At 39.5% G+C, this 17470-nt stretch overlaps 1 protein-coding gene across 1 annotated transcript; it reads right to left on the minus strand.

Moving 5' to 3' along the window:
* Positions 1-13784: 13784 nt before the first annotated feature.
* Positions 13785-17115, minus strand: pou4f2 (POU class 4 homeobox 2). The gene is made up of 2 exons (XM_004549328.3): positions 16105-17115; positions 13785-15778 (listed from the first exon to the last, which is right to left on the minus strand). Exons 1-2 carry the CDS (start codon positions 16327-16329, stop codon positions 14849-14851), a joined length of 1155 nt encoding a protein of 384 aa, XP_004549385.1. The 5' UTR covers positions 16330-17115; the 3' UTR covers positions 13785-14848.
* Positions 17116-17470: the final 355 nt, after the last annotated feature.

The raw sequence follows: 17470 nt of genomic DNA on the forward strand, positions 1-17470 counted from the left end.
TCCCTTTATTATTATGGCGCTATTGCTAAAGTCCCTGTGAATAGCATGCTTTTATACTGAAGTTTCCCTCCTCTAGAGGGGTTGAAGGGGCCCATTTTTACAAGAAGTGTTTACATAAACAGAAACTTGGACACGTACTGTGAACTCTCTGGGTCATCGCTGGATATACATGGAGAAATCACACCTTTGATGTGGATATATTGACTGGTATTTTAATTGACTCCCCAAGTAGTGTCAACAGAATATCATCAACCATTGTTTGGGGGTTTTTACACCAAATGTCTATCACGGCTTACGAATGATGCTTTGTGGTAAGTGTGCAATCATACTTTGCATTATATTTAGTCACAATAAAAACAGATAGACAGTTACAAAACCCGTTACTGATTTTTTGCAATCTTTGGACTCTAAAACTGCATTAAAAATAGACACAATTCTGCAAAGAAAACCACCATGTGCTCAGGGACACTTTGTCAGTAAACACAGTTTATCACCACATTCATAAGAGTGTTTAAAAAAATTCAAAACAATGCTGTTGAAAGAAAAAACTTACCTTTTAGATTGATTAAGGAAATGGGCTTAAAAGCAGGGCTATCTGGCTTGTTGTTAGCACAGTTCAAAAGAAAGAAGATATACCTGTATGGGTCTAAACATAACGCTCATTAGTGCGAATGTGTTGTGGTGGTTAGCACTGTTGCCCCAGAAAGGTTAGGATGGTCCAAGATTCAACTCCAGTGGTCGTCTAGGGCTGTTTGGTGTAGAGTTTGTATGTTCTCTTGCCTGTGTAGGTTCATTCCAGGTACGCCGACTTCCTCCCACAGTCTAAAGACATGCAGTCAGTGGGGTTAGGTTAATTGGTGATTTTAGGTTGCTCACAGGTGTGAACGTGAGTGGTTGTCTGTCTCTCTGTCCAGGGTGTACCATACTTCTCGTCCTATGGTATTTGAGATGGAGCGCCTTCATTATTTCTACAATGCCTAACCACATTAAGCGTACATTACAACAGCATGACTCCAATATTCCCGACCTGATGTGAAAAATATAACAATTGAATTTTAGGAAACCTGTTCTTAACATCAATTTATAAAATTAGAATAATAATAAAAAATGCATACAATTTATTAGCGTCTGCAATAAAAATATTGTTTTGACTAGTTTTTTTTTATGATTTTCAAGTCTTTGCTTTCTGTTTTTATTGACATTTCCTTTGGAAAGAGAGTTGTACATTAAAGTGTGTATTTAGAATTCCTGTTCAATTCCCTCTGAGCAAACAGTTTGTGCAGACAGAGCTGCACCAACTTGCAAGGCAAATTCTTTTAATGGAGCATGTTGCTGGAGGCACCATTGCTTGCTTGTGTGATATTACCATTTACCTGCTGTTTCGAATTTTATTTGAATTGGGATGAAAAGGTTAGGAGAAGATATGTAAAAGGCAGGCGCATTTTACCTCCAGTTTTTTTGGTTTTTTTTGTTCCCTGCTGCCGCATTCATGCCGATCACTTGACACTGCATTTTATACTTCTGTATTTGTGTGTGCCTTTTGGGATTCAACCTGTCTAGAATATTTCCCAGAAGACATCCATGCAGAGGGCAGAAAACATCAATCGGCCATCTGATGCCTTACACACTGGATCTGTGTTCATACGATGAGGTATTGTCAAATGTTTTAAATCTGACATGAAATTATGCATTTGGTAGAAACCAGTAGCTCATTTAGGTCAAATCTTACGACTTTGTAAGTGTTTAAAGAAGCAGTTATCAAGAAAAAGCAAATTAACCCTTCTATCAGTTATTTAAGTTCATGACAGATAACAAATTACTTCATATTTACTGTGTAGCATCTATCATTGCTTTTGCATTTACAGCAGTTTCACATCAGTACTCTTCAATCTATCACTTTATTCCTAAGTGAAATAACTCAAAACTATCTAATGGATAGCGATCAAATACTCTGTATGTTTGACGTTTGCTTTCTTCCAGCTCTTTATCTTCCACTACTAGAAGGTCAAAGGTTTAACTTACCCACTGAAATGTTTCAACACTTGCCCAATGACATTAAAAATAGATTTTTTTGTGTTTAAACATGCCAAAAGCAGGACAGTGAGCCACCAAAGATGTCAGTAGATATGTCAGTTCTGTTTATTAGCATGAAGGATTAAAGAAATTGAGAAGATCACACTTTGATTTGTTGCACTGACATTTTTCCCTCTGGAACCATTGGAGAGGTCTTCATGGAAGAATGTGACAAACTTTTCAATAAATAAATAAATCTTCAAAAGGTAAATGACAAAGTTCATTACAAATGATCACAGATTAGAAAACACCACGTGACGAGAATATGCTGACATTGAAAAAAAAGCATGTTATTGATATTTTATTGTGAGTAAATGCAAGAACACTCTTTTTTGTTGTTGTTGAACATGAAAAAATTTGAAATCTTCTTGCTCCATAGTTCATTGAAACATCCTTTAGAACTCTTGCTGAGAAATCATTGTCCATTCTTTGTTTAATGGCACTGCCTGTCAGCCGTAGGAGAAACCGTCTTCCCTTAGAAATCCCTGAAAAACTAAATTCTCTCAGTCATCTCTATGTACTCTAAATTTGATATACTTGGTCATGAAGCAACTTTTATTGTTTCAATTTAACTTTATTTAAATAAATGTTTGTATTAAGTACAAACAAAAGTAAATACAAAAGGAAGAACTATGGGGAGAATTGTAAATGCTTACAAAGCACCTAGTATTTTTTAAACACAGACAATAAATTGGGCATATTGATATTCTCCCTTCAGGATGCCCAAATGTCCAGTCCAAACTCCCTTGAATTTGTGGTCCTTGAAGACTAAATATGCTTGAAACATAAGGACATCAAAAAAGACCTTCCCAAGGACAGACATCTACAGGTATAAAGGTATAAAAAAGGCTGTTTTGAATTTAAGTATTAAAATGTACTGTGTGTGAGACCTTAATGAGACAGAAAAAAAATTATACAAGGTCATCGTTGGTATGAACAGAAATTTCATCCCTTTGGGGCAGAAAAGACAGAACTTTTTGTTTTAGCAAACTGCCCATCAAATAAGCATAATTACCATCAGAATTCATACAGTGTTCTGAGACTCCTGAAGGCAAGCCGCCCCACTCAAATTAGCAGCTCTGATAAATCACCATTAATTAGCTAATAAAAGCCAGCAGGTGGTTCGGAGCCCAAAGACATTCCCCGGTTGTCTGAATTATGTATATTACAGCAGTGCACTGATAAAGTAAATGAGTAGTGGGAACAACAGATAGGCGTTCTGGAGGGCCCTCATGTAGGGATAATGCTCCACTCAAATCTCCTGCAATCCCACCCAAAGGAATACAAGTGGCTCTGACCCCCACTCAAATCGCATAACACACAGGGCTCTTGTGTGAGGCGTATTTGTACATGGATTATGTAGGCAGAATACAAAGTTTGATTTGCCCACCCTGAATGAAGAGCTTGTAAAGATGTTATAATGTCATTACAGAAACATAAGGCAGAAAGGAGAAACGTGCATTGATTAAGGCATGATGACCTCTCTGCATTGAGCTGGTAAGGGCAGAGTGAATTTTTGATGATCAGCATCATTATACATAAAAAAACAACCACTTAAGGTCCAAAATAAAGGTGTTTTTAAAGCAAGTTATCCTAAAATTACAAGTACAAAAATAAACTAACAGTCAATAATGTAGCAGGTATTGTAATTTATTTAACGTTGCTAACAACCGTGTAACAAAATATTACATACATTATTACATCTTGCCAAAGGTGTATTTTCTTAAAGTTTATCCAAACATCATTTTAAGAAGCAACATCTTATTGTCATTCCTGGGCTAAAATGTGTCTTCTGTTGCGCCGGTGACTGCAGTCAGTAGTGATGTCACTGCATCCTGGACTACGCTGTACATTACTGCAGTAAGGTGAGAAGGTAAACCAATGGAGGTTTGCAAAAAACTCTTTAAAGACTAATAATATAAAATAAATGTTGAAATATATCCTTTTCTTCCTCTTTGTTTATAGCAACGGTATCACCAACCATAACATGTGTATCACATTGTCGAGATATTCACACCTGTGTGTGATAAAGGCAACGTTTGTGTAAACACTTTTCAATGTGGGGTAATAATGATTCAAAACTCCACGGGGCTCCATGGCAAGTTTGACATCAGTCATTTGTTCTGAACAAAATATATGAATGTGTATGTAAATATCCTTTAAATTAAATGTGCTCTAAAAAATTATCAAGAAAATAATACATTTGTACAACATTATTGTGGACTTTTAAAACAAAATGAATCACACCACCTACCTTTGGAGCATACGTAGCACAAGCATCCACTTCACATAATCCCTGTGATGTATCATTAGTGTGAATAGGTGTTAATGGAGGCTAAATCAACATGAAATAGCCTGATATCTGTTTAGCTGCAGGAACTTAGCTAATCACTTCTGTGTTTTATGTTAATTGTATAGATTACCAGATGTGATTCATTTCATGTCGATGAACTGTTTTAGTTTTTTGCACATTATAACCCATCTTCACTATTTTGAATGCCGTCGCAACCAAGTTTCCCTGTCAGTAAACACACTCAGAAATCTAGTTTGCTTCGTTCCTCCTTGGGTAAATGAGCTCTTTTCTCTGGGTTAGATGTCCTGAGGCAGCCACTTGGCAGAGGGTGAAAGAAATGGCAAAAAGGCATCAACACAAGTGGGACATGGGAGCAGATGGGACACTGATTGCAGTGTTGTTTACAGCTGTTGAGGTCCTTGCACATTGCTATATAGAGGTCAGAAACTATGTCTGTCTACCACATGATACAGCAATGCCACGGATGTGTGCAGGCATCTCCAAAGCAAATATCCCTGTCAGTAAAACACACTTATAAGGAAAACTAGCATGGTAACTTGTATATTTCCCCCCCCCCAGAAATGTGCTTGTTTTGGGCGGCTGTTTTGGTCAGACAGTACAAGATTTATTATTTTTTCAAAGTGCTCCTCTGAAAAACATGGAGTCTGCACCTGCTTACACTTTTGATGCTCCCAGAAAGTGTGAAAGAAATAAAAAGGACAACAGAGAGTGAGAAAGTGAGAGCAACTGGAAGGAAAGCCATCCAACACAAAGGTCTTTGACGATCGTTAACATTTCTTTATGTTCGCATTGAATCACTTTATATGGTTTTACCAGGGACGTTGTCTATTCAGAAATGCTCCATCAGGGTTCTGACTATAGTCTGTATCTCAAGCCATAATAGCCCAGAGCGGCATGTGAAATATATCCAAAGTAATCAACCTTTTGCAAAGGCACCTCAGAAGCACACATTTCAACAGCACAGTGTAATCTAATATATTGGGTGGCATCAACTTTCTTTGCACAGACATTAGTTTCATAGAGAATGGAGTATTTGCATGGCAAGATGATGTAAGTTTTAAGCAATAAAAATGCTATATACCTCTCATTTCCATTACCCTAATCGACATACTGTTGGAAAAATGTGAGCTTCATGGTCAAAAAGAAGCTTTTCTGATTTATGTTGTCATTTTTGGCATTATGTACTTTGTGTTAATTTCAGTGATGTTAAAGAAATATGTAATTCTCTGAGGGGAGACTGTGCCGTCTATTTCTAATAACGCATGACTAAAATGTATGTGCGGCTTGATCGAAAGCCTGTCACAAATTTCTTTCACAAATTTTTGTAATTGTAAATATTTTTTTCCTGTAAATCGTGAAATAAGACTGATTTAAAAACAATTTAAAAATGATTAACAACACAGCACAAATAATATATATCCCCATGCTGAACCGCACGTATGAGCAGTACTCATCTTTGCACAGTGTGCAGACTGTAGTGTAGTGATTTGTGGCTCCTACAAACTAAAGAACATAAAAGCGGGGAACAGACATAAAGCACTATGTGTGAGAAGAATAGAAAACTTAAAAGGTTTCATTAACTGAGGGAAAGAGTGTGTGCGATTTTTGTCCACTACACCCTCTGTTTCTTCATTGGAAATCTTTCAATAGAGTTCACGCCAACCACAATGACTGTGATGGCTGTGAGACATGAAGCGCTTGTTTTTGGTGTAAAATTATCTTCTTTTTTTTATCTTGGAAAAAGGAATGACAGGAACAGCATGAGAGACTTTCACCTAGGAAATTACGGGTTAATGTCCCCTGTATTTTCTTTATTTTCAGTTCTGTGTGGTATCATCACTTTTTTTTACATTACTTTTACATTTACTTTCATTTTTTTTAATTTAATTTTGTTTTCAGTTGCTTTTAACTTTTGTTTTTCCTGGCTCATTGATCTAAGGGCAATACTAAGGGCCCAGACGAAGGAAATTTCACAAATTTTTGTAATGTTTGGAATTAAGAAAAAATTTATTCAGGCTTCCATTTTTCATTTTGCTAGGTTGCTAGAGTGATCTCTTCCCCACCGTGTTGCCTAAAATGTAAACATCTAAAAGTTTTACTGCCTTGAAAGTGTTACACTGTGTGGACCGACATAGTTGGTGCTGTTCTACAGAAATGAGCCCAGTTTAACATTTTGCTGGTAGACTGGGCTATAAATGCATTCCAGTAGTTAATGTATTTTTTAAAAATGAAAACATTTTTATTATTCCCAACCCCTCCCTCTCCATCTAATCTCAACTGTCTCTTGTTTAGTCTTGGTTCTTCCTCCATTAAAAAAACCCCAAACCTTTTCTTAATATATGTGTTTTTAATCAAACAACAAAAAAAAGGAAACAGTGTTTTTGTATTGTTGGACATAAGCTTTGAAACCACTGAGGTCCATAACCTCTGGGATTGTCAGTGGAGAAAGGCAGTCAGCACTGTTTCCATGGGGGTGTAATAATCATACGGCTTAATAATGGCATATTGCTTTGATTATGGTACGCTGGCCAATGTGGGTGTGTTATGTAATGCCTACAAATTCAGTCCAAACATACAGTATTTCCATGTTTGGGGTTTGAGGTTTGTGTGCATGTGTGTGTGTGTATTCTTATTGGTGCTTTGAGATGCATAGCCATTGAGGCCATAATTTAGTCCATTATGTCCTCTGGTTTGCAGTCGTAGCCCGAGGCCTCTGGCACTGAACGTTGTGTCATTTGCTACCAACTGGGTTTTTGATGAGAGTGTGTGACCTAGACGCCTCATCCCTCACCACTGTCTCATTCCTTTTATTTACATCTGTCTTTAGCATTCTAATTACTCTCTTTATTGCTTTAGCCTGGAGGAATCTGTTATACTGGAGAAAAAAAGGACTAAGGACACTGGAGTTTTAACCAATAATAAAGCAGCATAACTCCCATTACCCATAGGCAAAGATTGGGCCTGTGAGGCTCTTATTTTATGGGCTTTGGGCAAGATACCCACAGACAGTATTCTCATTCCAGGATGTATATTGGAAGGATCTATTTGCTTTTCTGATTTGTGAATATCAAAGCAATTTTAATTTCGGAATCATGCATGGTGAAAAGGAAACGCTTTTTTTCCTGAAAATAAAAAGGTTTATAGATTTTTTTTTATGGTGATGCCATCAGACTGAAAAAAGATCATTCATTTGACTTGTGCATTTATAGATTTGCCAAAATTGAAATGAAGGGATGATCATTTGAAACATATCAGGCTGTGGAACATGGTGCAGTTTGTATTTTTGCTTCCACCCAGGAAGAGTACCACGCAGAGTACACACGCTGCACACTGTCTAATCTTTATTTTTAGACAATAGGAATTTAAAAAACAAAAACTTTTAAATTTTCCGTCCCTTCCCACCAAATTTTATGAAATAGCATCGAGTGCAGGCACAGCAGTCTTTAATGAGCTCTCAACTTTAAAGACTTGAAGGATATTAACAAGCTGCTTGACAAATGGTGCTTAGAAGCACATTAAAGACGCAGCTAATGGTGCGCATAATGACGGCTAATTTTCGATCAGATATAAATTAGAGCCCCCAACAGTTATTTGCCTTAAGGACTTTATGTAAATGATTCTGTTCTGTATAAACTGAAAACTGAGAGTGAGTGAGTGAATGAGTGAGGGAGAGAGAGAGGGAGAAAGGGAGAGAGAGAGACTAACACTCCTTGTGGGTATGATTAATAGATCTGCAACAGAGCACGGCTGTCAAAGCCCAATGAACACACATCCACTAGACAGCTCTACCACCTTCTCATTAAGGTCCAGTCTCTGAGCGGTCTACAACTTACTCATTCAGAACACCAAAACAGCCTCTGAGAACAAGGAAGTGTAAAACTCAGTGGTCGCAAGGAAGGAAGACCAAGCAAAAGGGAACGCTAGGAGGAGGCCTGCCGGTCCATAAACATGTATACACATCCAGTGTTGTTAAATATTTGATAGCTGAAGGCACTTTATGGCATCAATTTATATGTTAGGTCATAATACATAACAGTATGATGACTTGATGTGCCTGAAATTAAATGATGAACCCATTTGGTTAATAGCTCTTATATTCATGCACAATATGGCGAATCTGCAGATTGAAATCTAGCAGTCTGAGGTCAACGGTCTTAGTATATGGTTTTGTATTGTTACTGCATGAGCAGGGGTTGTACACAATTTATGTAAACTGGACCTGGTACAATGAATTTAATTATTTTACTATCTTTTCTATTTGCATTGAAAATGTAATAAGAACAATGTTGACACAATGATTTTAATGCTGACATTAATATAAAAATATGGATGAGTAATTTTTATATACCATGATGAGAGCTTGATTTTTGTTATTTTTAATTTTTCAGTTTAGCCCTTCAGAGAAGAACCATTGTATCATTTCTAAAATATGCTTCATATCATCACATGACTCCACACTCCTGTCACACACCCTTATGAACTGGATTTTTCTGTGACACATAACACAGAGAGTTCAGGTTTTACCACATTTCCACAGCATTGTGTACCTTTGTGATATAAATTCACGGAACGGTACGTGAACTACACTTTACAAAAATCTGAAAATCAATATGTTCAAGGATCAGTGAAGATGATATCGGGATTACAAAGCCTTAATTGAATATTGCTTCAAAAGTAACTAATGAGGATTTTTTTTAATATTGTTTAATGTTTAATATATACCAAAAATATAATTCTTTGGTATATATTTTTACACATAGTCAAGTCGATTTCACTAAAATGATGTGTTTAAAATGTTCAAATATATTTTCCCACCAAGTAGCTTTTTATAGCCTCCACTGACGTTACAGTTAATTACTATTCCAGATTTTGCACCTGCACGCCCCTAGCGGTACGAAGCTGTATTGCAAAATGCATGTGGATATTTTTTTTATGACGTAATGGTGAACTTTATTACAACAAGAGATTAATTTGTACCACAGCAGGCTCTGGATCCTAATAGGAAGACTTTTCTATTGAGGATATAATTAATTATTTATTGTTATCTATATTGACAAACCCTGCTCACATCCAAATGCTAAATTTATTTAACACATATAATCTGTCCTTCATAAAGTCTAAAACATGCTCACCATGTTGGAGATAATTGTATTGAAAGAGTCTAAGTGGGGGGTAGACATTATTCCCCCTCAAGCGAAAGGATTCAAATATTCATTTAGTTTCATGAGGAAAAAATAAAATTCACAAAACTGCACCAGCCTGACAAACAATGAAGGCAAAGAAAGAAATCTTTTTTTTTCCTTAAAAGAATAAAAGAAAGTTTATTGTTTTCATTTACAAATGTAGGGGAGATGTGAAAACGCTCTGGGGGGTGGGAAGGTAGGAACTTGGTTTAGCATCCCAAATCATTGTTTTGGTGTTAGCCAAATGTCAGGGGTGACTGTGGCTTCTCAACACCCACCCTCTAATCATGCCCCTGAGCTATTTTAGTTGAAGGCTATGAATGTTTCCTATGCTATTAAATTAACGGGGCTTTTCTTTCTGTTTTTTTTATTTTATTTAAAAATTAACTATTTTTCCCCTCACAGAAATTGTAATTTATAATTTCTTGCTATGCTACGGTTTTAATTTGCCACTCTTGTTATTGCTCCCGGTTTAGAAATCATCACCTTTCCTTTTATTTCGTTCATCAAAAAATATGAATGACTTCAAATAAAGGTACGAGTTTAAATGCAGCAGCGTCATACATTTTTAATGAAGAGCGTATTCTTGACGCATGTGCGGATAGCGAGTCTTCGTTTCTGGTTAGATTTCAAAATAAAGGCTATGCAGCGCGGGCCTTTTCTGAAAGTGTTCGGGTTTAAAAGGCAAACGTTTTGGCTTCACTTTTTACCACCACACTGGAAAATAAAAATCCTATTTCATGATTATTTACTAAGAAATAAACATTTTATCAGCTTCAAGTTTACAATTTCAGTAAAGTGGATGCTTGCCTAACAAGCTAGCCTTACCCATCTGACGAACAACACAGCGTTTAAAGACGTGATGATTTCGGAGTGTGCACGTGGATTTGGGTTGTACGTGCACGTGTGTTAGCTAGTGTATTATAGAGCGAGAGAGACAGCGAGAGAGAGAGAAGGGCTATGTTTCACTGGCACACAGAGTGTGGATTTCCCTCCTTTGCATGCCATCCCAGATCAGAAAGTATCCCACCAACCTCCTCCAGCCATCCAGTGCTACTCCATCGATTAGATTCTGGGGAACACTTAACAAACTAATGACTATTGATGGCTGATTAATATTGCATCAACAACAACTGATTGGCGACACTATCAAATAGCGTGTGCCGCTTCGCATTCAAGCGGCCATCTGACGGGGCTTTTGTACAGTATTTTGGAGGCGTGGAGCAGCCAACAGATGATAAATACGGGATTGCGTGTTGCGCGGCGCGTTCACTTTATGGCTCACAGTTCGTCTAATTCGAGAGCAGTCGGGTCTTTGAAGGCAGACACTTGGCGTAAATGTACAGTTAAAATATTCTACTCTCAGGTCCCCGGGCGGAGCTCCGACAGTCCCTGGCTTCATTAAAATTTCATCAGTATCCCTGTGAAAGAGGGGGGAACTGTTCTGGGGAAAGAGAAAAATAAAACAGAGGGCGTAATTATAACAAAAGGAAACAGCGCTGCCCTTTTCGTTTTGTAGAAGGCTCCCACGGTGTCTTTCTTACGCGTGTGCTTCAATGTATGGAGCCCGTGCAGCGTGGTCTGAGCAGACGTGTCTGTGACTTTAAGGTAAATTGTTTTGGCTCAAATGTTTATTATATATATATATATATATATATATATATATATATATATCGCCTTTATGTCTAAGAAGAAAAGAAAAAAACAGACCTTCGATTTTCTTCTTTGTGCTTGGGCCTTTTCTTTATGTGTGTGTGCGTATTTTTTCGGTGCTGGGGTCACATTGATTCGCTATCAAAGAATCCAGATCGATTTTCGCCCAATATGTTTAAACCAAACAGGCGATAGCCGTCTGGTTAAGAAGCTGCCCGCTGCCTGCCCGTCTGTCTGTCTGTCTGTCTTCCTGTGCAGAGCTGCAGCAGCGAAGCTCACTGCATAAAGTTAATTTCAATTCCCGATGAGACACTCACTCGGCAGCCCTCCCTGACCAGCGGTAATTAACAGGGATGGCTAATGACTGCTTAACTCGCTCTTCATAATTATCTGGTTTTCATAATTCGATGTGTAATTTAATAATTCGCTCTTATTAACGTATTAAGTGAATGGCTCGTTTAGGGGAAATTAGAAGCACTCACCAGGAGCATCTTTTAATTGATGAACCATCACCGCTGTCTCATTAATAGGGTCGTTTTGATACCCTTAATATGTCACGAGGGTGGCGCTTCAGCATATTTGGTTTATGGATGAGTTTTCTTTTTTTAATGAAGGCGCTGCTTTACAGATAGGACTAATTTTAATGAGGTGTGTAAATACAGACGAACGGTACACTCCTCACATTTAAATTAATTAAGATATTAGTGGATCTTTTATGTCATTTACACGAAATATTGTTTGACACTCTTTGGAAATACTGCATGTGTAAAATAATATTTTTTAAATCTATAAAAATATGTTGAGAATCACCTGATGTAATTTTTCTAAAGCAGATTTAAAGTATTTAAAAGGTCATCTCGTTTCATCCTGGGTTTTTTGTTTTGTTTTACTGTTATAATGAGTTTGAAGTGATCCAGAAACAATCCCATGAAAATGCATTCCACGTGATGTAAATAATTGGTGTAAAGGTGGATGACAGGTCTCAGAAATGCTAATATTTGGCTCCTCCGGCCTGTCAGGGATCTGTCCATGGTGCTGAAACGCTTGCTCAGCGCTCAGCAAACCAGCAGACCAGTAAGCCCCGAAGACCCCCCCACAAAACAACAACAACAAAATATGTGGACATCACATCACCCTCCTCTTCCTCATATCTAACGATAACTACGAACCAAAGGTTGTGCTTCAAAGCCTGTGTGCCCGCATGCACGAGCGAAGCATGTTGGAGTGTGTATTTAAATAGAGTCGGGCACGTTGGCAGGCGAGCTGTTTTTCTGGCGGGCTGACATCTGGCAAGTCTGCGCTCCAGGGACCCATCTAGCTCTCCACAGACCCCCTGATTAGGCTCTAATAGAATATTAGCATTTGCTCTCAGGTAAGGCAACAGTGAGCTACATAAGCTGGCAGCACGTCAGTGGAGACGCCACGTGTGTCTTTAACGTTGATGGAATAGAGGGGAAGTGGTTCCTGTAGGGCCTGCTTTATGTCTAGGCCTGGAGGAGGGTGGCGAAACCAGAAAGGCAAGACGAAGAAGAAGCAGAAGAAGAAGAAAAGCAATTTCACATTTTAATTTTTGGTATTCATCTCATGCTCTTATATTGCCCGGATAAGCCAGAGAACAGATTGGGTATAGGGAGTGGGGTTGGTGGTTATGCCTTGCTCATAAGGACTGTGACAGTCCACATGTTGTGTTATAAATAAAACAACCTGGGCACATTTTGGTACCAACAAGTCATGTCATTTTTTTTAAAAGAGAGAGGTATTTGAAGTAAAAATACTCCAATAACGTCTGCTCTATCCACCAGCCATCTCTAAAAAAAAAAAAGAAGAAGAAAAAAAAAAAGAGCTGCGTAGCCCACAGCTAAACCGTTTCCCTCCTCCTCATCAATAAATAAATAGATGAATAAATAAAAGAATATTAATATGTCTGGGAGAGCCACTTTGCACAGTGTAGTCATGGAAAAACGTCCGATTAAATGTTAAAGTTTGTTCTTTAATGAAACACATATTGCAGTTCAATAAATTAATTAATTAAAATTACATGGATGTAATAAATTAATAGAATTATTTAACCAGGGAACCAAAAGCAACATACATTACAGAAATAAGTTACCTCAGCTAAACAGCAATACAGCAAAAACCTGTACGGATATATTTATGTGCATCGACTGGTTCCAATGAAATATTTACATTGTACACGTATACTTCCATGAAGCTGTTTCTTTTTCTCTTCAAGAAAAACAAAAAAACAAAAACAAAAACAAAACATTACTTAAACAAGGTGATTTAACAAGCAACGACTCCATAACGATGCGCGTATATTTATACAAATAAATAGCAGGAGAGGGGGGGAAAACATACATAAAATAATATAAAAACAGAATACTATCTCATATATATCTCGATTGTACCATCTCAGACGTTAAAAGTCGCAAAAACAATTTTGTGACCGTACGTTTTACAGTCGTTTCCCTTTAAACCAGAACAACACGCTTAACTTGCTGTCAGAATTTGATTTTCTCAAGCAAAACGAGGAGGAGGAGGAGAAGGGGGTGGGGTGGTAGTGTGGGGGTGGGTGGGTGGGGGGAAATCCCAATAAATATATAATGAAGTAAACATGACCTCACTCAATAAATACTTCATAAGACACCGGCCCACGCTGGATTGTAAACTTATTGTAGCCGGCGACAAATCAAATTTTCTTTTAAATAGCGAAAAAATCTGTAGAAGCCACCCTGTTTTGATAATCCCACATGAGGCATAATAATAATAATAATAATAATAATAATAATAATAATAATAATAATTAGAATAATATTAACCTTAACTTAATCCAAACCCAGGGTATCTTGAAAAATAGATCCCCGACTTTGAGCACATGTGGTAACAAAAATAAGTGGAATTAATAACACATTTAGACACAAAATTAAGTGTGTGTGTGTGTGTGTGTGTGAGAGACAAGGAAGTTATTCATTTACACAAGGATATTTGGCAGTAATCTAATATTAGCTTAAAAGAACAAGTGGTGTGTGGTCCTCTTAATCCCCCTCGTGGACCCTGAATAAATGTCAGACTGCACTGTCATGAACTTGGAGGGGGGTGGGGGGATATAGCTTATCCTATAAGCCAAAAATATAAACACCAATATTCACCAACCAAGTGCTTTGAGTAAAATGGCCCCGCTATTTTCACTTTGAGGGTGGGGAAGGTGGGAGTTCTAACCCAAACTATAGTCACCATTTGAAATGAATTATAAATACAAATTAAAGCGTAGAGTCCTGTAAGTCATACTGCGTTGGCATTAAAAAGGTGAAGCATAGTAAGTGTGGAAACAGTGGTCTTACTTGCTCTGTCAAACGACGCTTTACTTGACTCCACATCTTCCTCTCAGAGAGTAAAAGACGTGACTGGATCTGTTTTTTCTTTCTCTCTCTCTCTCTCTCTCTCTCTCTCTCTCCAGTTTTTTCTCTCTTTTTCTTTTTTGTCAGTCATTGTTCGATTTCAGGATTTTTTTTTCAAAGTTCAAAGCACATCATCGATGATTGAAAAAAACGTGTGAGATAGGAAATATGATACAAATCATCTCTAAACAGTTCCAAGTCTTTTTGAGGGTGGTGGGTTTTTTTTTTCAGACGCATGCAGAGTATTTCATTCGTTTCTGTTTCTGTCGCTGGTTGCAAAACCAGACCCGCACCACGTTCTTTTTCAGGTCCAGCTTTTCTGCGATTGCTGCGATTTTCTCCGAGGAGGGACGCGGCTGAATGGCAAAATAGGCCTCCAGCGATCTCTTCTCCGGTGCGGCTATTGACGTGCGCTTCCTCTTTTTCTCCGCGCCGTTGAACAACTCGGGTTTATTAAGTTTCTCCCTGTGTGATTTCTCGGCTTCTTCTAGCCACGCTTGCAGGATGGGCTTCAAAGCGATCATGTTGTTATGTGAGAGCGTGAGGGACTCGAATCGGCAGATGGTGCTTTGGCTGAGGGAGCCCACCCCAGGAATCTTCAGACTGGCTAAAGCTGCCCCTACATCCGCCTGGGTAACCCCGAGTTTGATCCGTCTCTGCTTAAACCTCTCCGCGAAGGCTTCCAAGTCCCTTGGATCGGCGTCCACGTCGTTCATGCCCATGTGCGGCGGTAGCCCGTGGGCATGAGCCATGTTGATAGCTGCCTGGTGCATGTGGTTCATGCCCGCCATGTGGGCAGGGTGCGCAGGCGTGGAAACCACCGAGCCATCGGGTCCTGCCATGGCTCCTAGTGCCAGTCCAGGGGTGATGTGATCCAGCAGGTCCCCCTCCAGTGCCTGGTGAGGCTGGTGGTGATGGTGGTGGTGGTGGTGATGGTGGCCAGCCAGGGCGGATGGATGAGAGATAGGCACCGAGGAGGAAGAGGAGGAAGACGACGTGCAGGGGAGCGTGTTCATGGTGTGGTAGGTTGCGTCCGGCTTGAAGGGACTGTGATGTGGTGGGTGGTGGTGGCTCTTGGTCTGCGAGACTATATCCACCGCCGCTAGAGCTTCAGCCCGGGCCAATAAACTCTCATCCAAGCCTCCGAATATATTGCTCTGCAATTGCAAATAGAATGCACACATAACTGTCAGCAGGGAATTCTCCCTCCACTCCTCGGTTTAAAACATTTCCAGAATGTGAAAAAAAGAAATCCTAAAAAAGGAGGGAGCACACAAAACAAGACACATGCAACATCCCAGGTCATAAAAATTAATACGAAAGGCAAAGCCGACTGAATACATAAGTTGAGCAGAGAGGAGGAAAAAAAATATGGAGGTGTTGGGTGATTTGCTGTGCAGACATGAAAAAAACATCAAGCAACGAAAAAAAAAAGTGGGCTGTCAAAATGTGCCTTTAAGCAGTGATTATGCAGAATACATACCGGTGGGGTTGGGAGACAGGCTCTGCGCATCGCCTCCGAGCTGCTGCTGCTGCTGCCGCTGCTGCTGATGATGGTGCTGCTGTGTCGGGAGGATGAGCAGGAGGACGAAGGTGCATTGGAAGTCAGAGTGGAGGACGAGGAGGAATGCAACGAGTACTTGGGTTCGGGCAAGCTGGCGTGGGCCATGGCAAAAGGCTGCTTGCTGTTCAGAGACATCATCATCATATTTGCGGGCGTCCAAGCCTCGGCAAGTTCCTTTTAATAAGTTAAGACTCCGCCTCCTCTGGTCGGGAGTTGAAGCCCAATTGCTTCGCAGGAATCTCAAGTCACTGTCGAATAAAGTGTCGGCTGAAGACGGTCGTCCAACACTGAATCACATCTATTTATTATTGCGCGCGGAGGTAACGGAGAGGCGTCTCGTCTTTTTGTGGCGAATGAGATATCACAGACGCCAACAAACCATGCAGCCGAGCGCCGATGATACCTCTTCCCGTTGTGGACTTGTGGCGTAATGGTTCAAAAACACTTTGTGCCTTTTCTCCTTCAGCTTGCCCCCCACCTTCACAACTACACAATATGTTTTCTTTGTTGTTGTTGTTGTGTGCCTTGGATTATTTTTGGCAGAGCTCCTCATCAACGACGCCAGCAAGAAAAAAAAGTTTCTCTCCGTCTCTTAGGATTTCCAAAAATACTTCAAGTTTGAAAACTGTTGCCGTTCTCGTTGACCTGTTTATTTTTTCCCCTCAAAAGTTTCCGTCTTGATATGACCGTAAGTGAGAAGTGATGGCGATGACAGTCTCTGTATTGTACCTCTTCGACTACGTTGAATGCTGCGGGGACCCGAACTGCCTCTGCTCTGAGGCGAAGGGCAGACTGAGTCTCTCTCCGCCTCTCTCTCTCTCTCTCTCTCTCTCTCTCTCTCTCTCTCTTACACACACACGCGCACACACACCCTCTCCCTTCTCTCTCTACAGCGCTCTCAGTGTCTCACTCACTCACACACTCGCACACACACACACACACACCCTTTTGAGCGCACCTGAAAAAAAAAAACCCTTTCATGATTTATTATTCTTCATTAGCCACACCACCACCACCACCACCACAGCCGCCGCCGCTGGGGACTCTGCGCATGGGCAGTCTGCAACAAGGCATTTATTTCAAATGAATCTACTTCATCACCAACACCACCAACACCTCGTTACCAACACCGTGTCCAATAAAAGTCGGAATCCCGGTTTGTTGTAACAGAAAATATTTATATATTTTTAAAATCTTGAATTTAAAAAATTACATGGAAATATTGAACGCGGAGGGAGCAATGGGAGTAAATTATCACGACGGACAGGGACAGCTCCCCTTTACA

This window comes from Maylandia zebra, linkage group LG6 (assembly GCF_041146795.1).
Source record: "Maylandia zebra isolate NMK-2024a linkage group LG6, Mzebra_GT3a, whole genome shotgun sequence".
Lineage (NCBI taxonomy): Eukaryota > Metazoa > Chordata > Actinopteri > Cichliformes > Cichlidae > Maylandia > Maylandia zebra.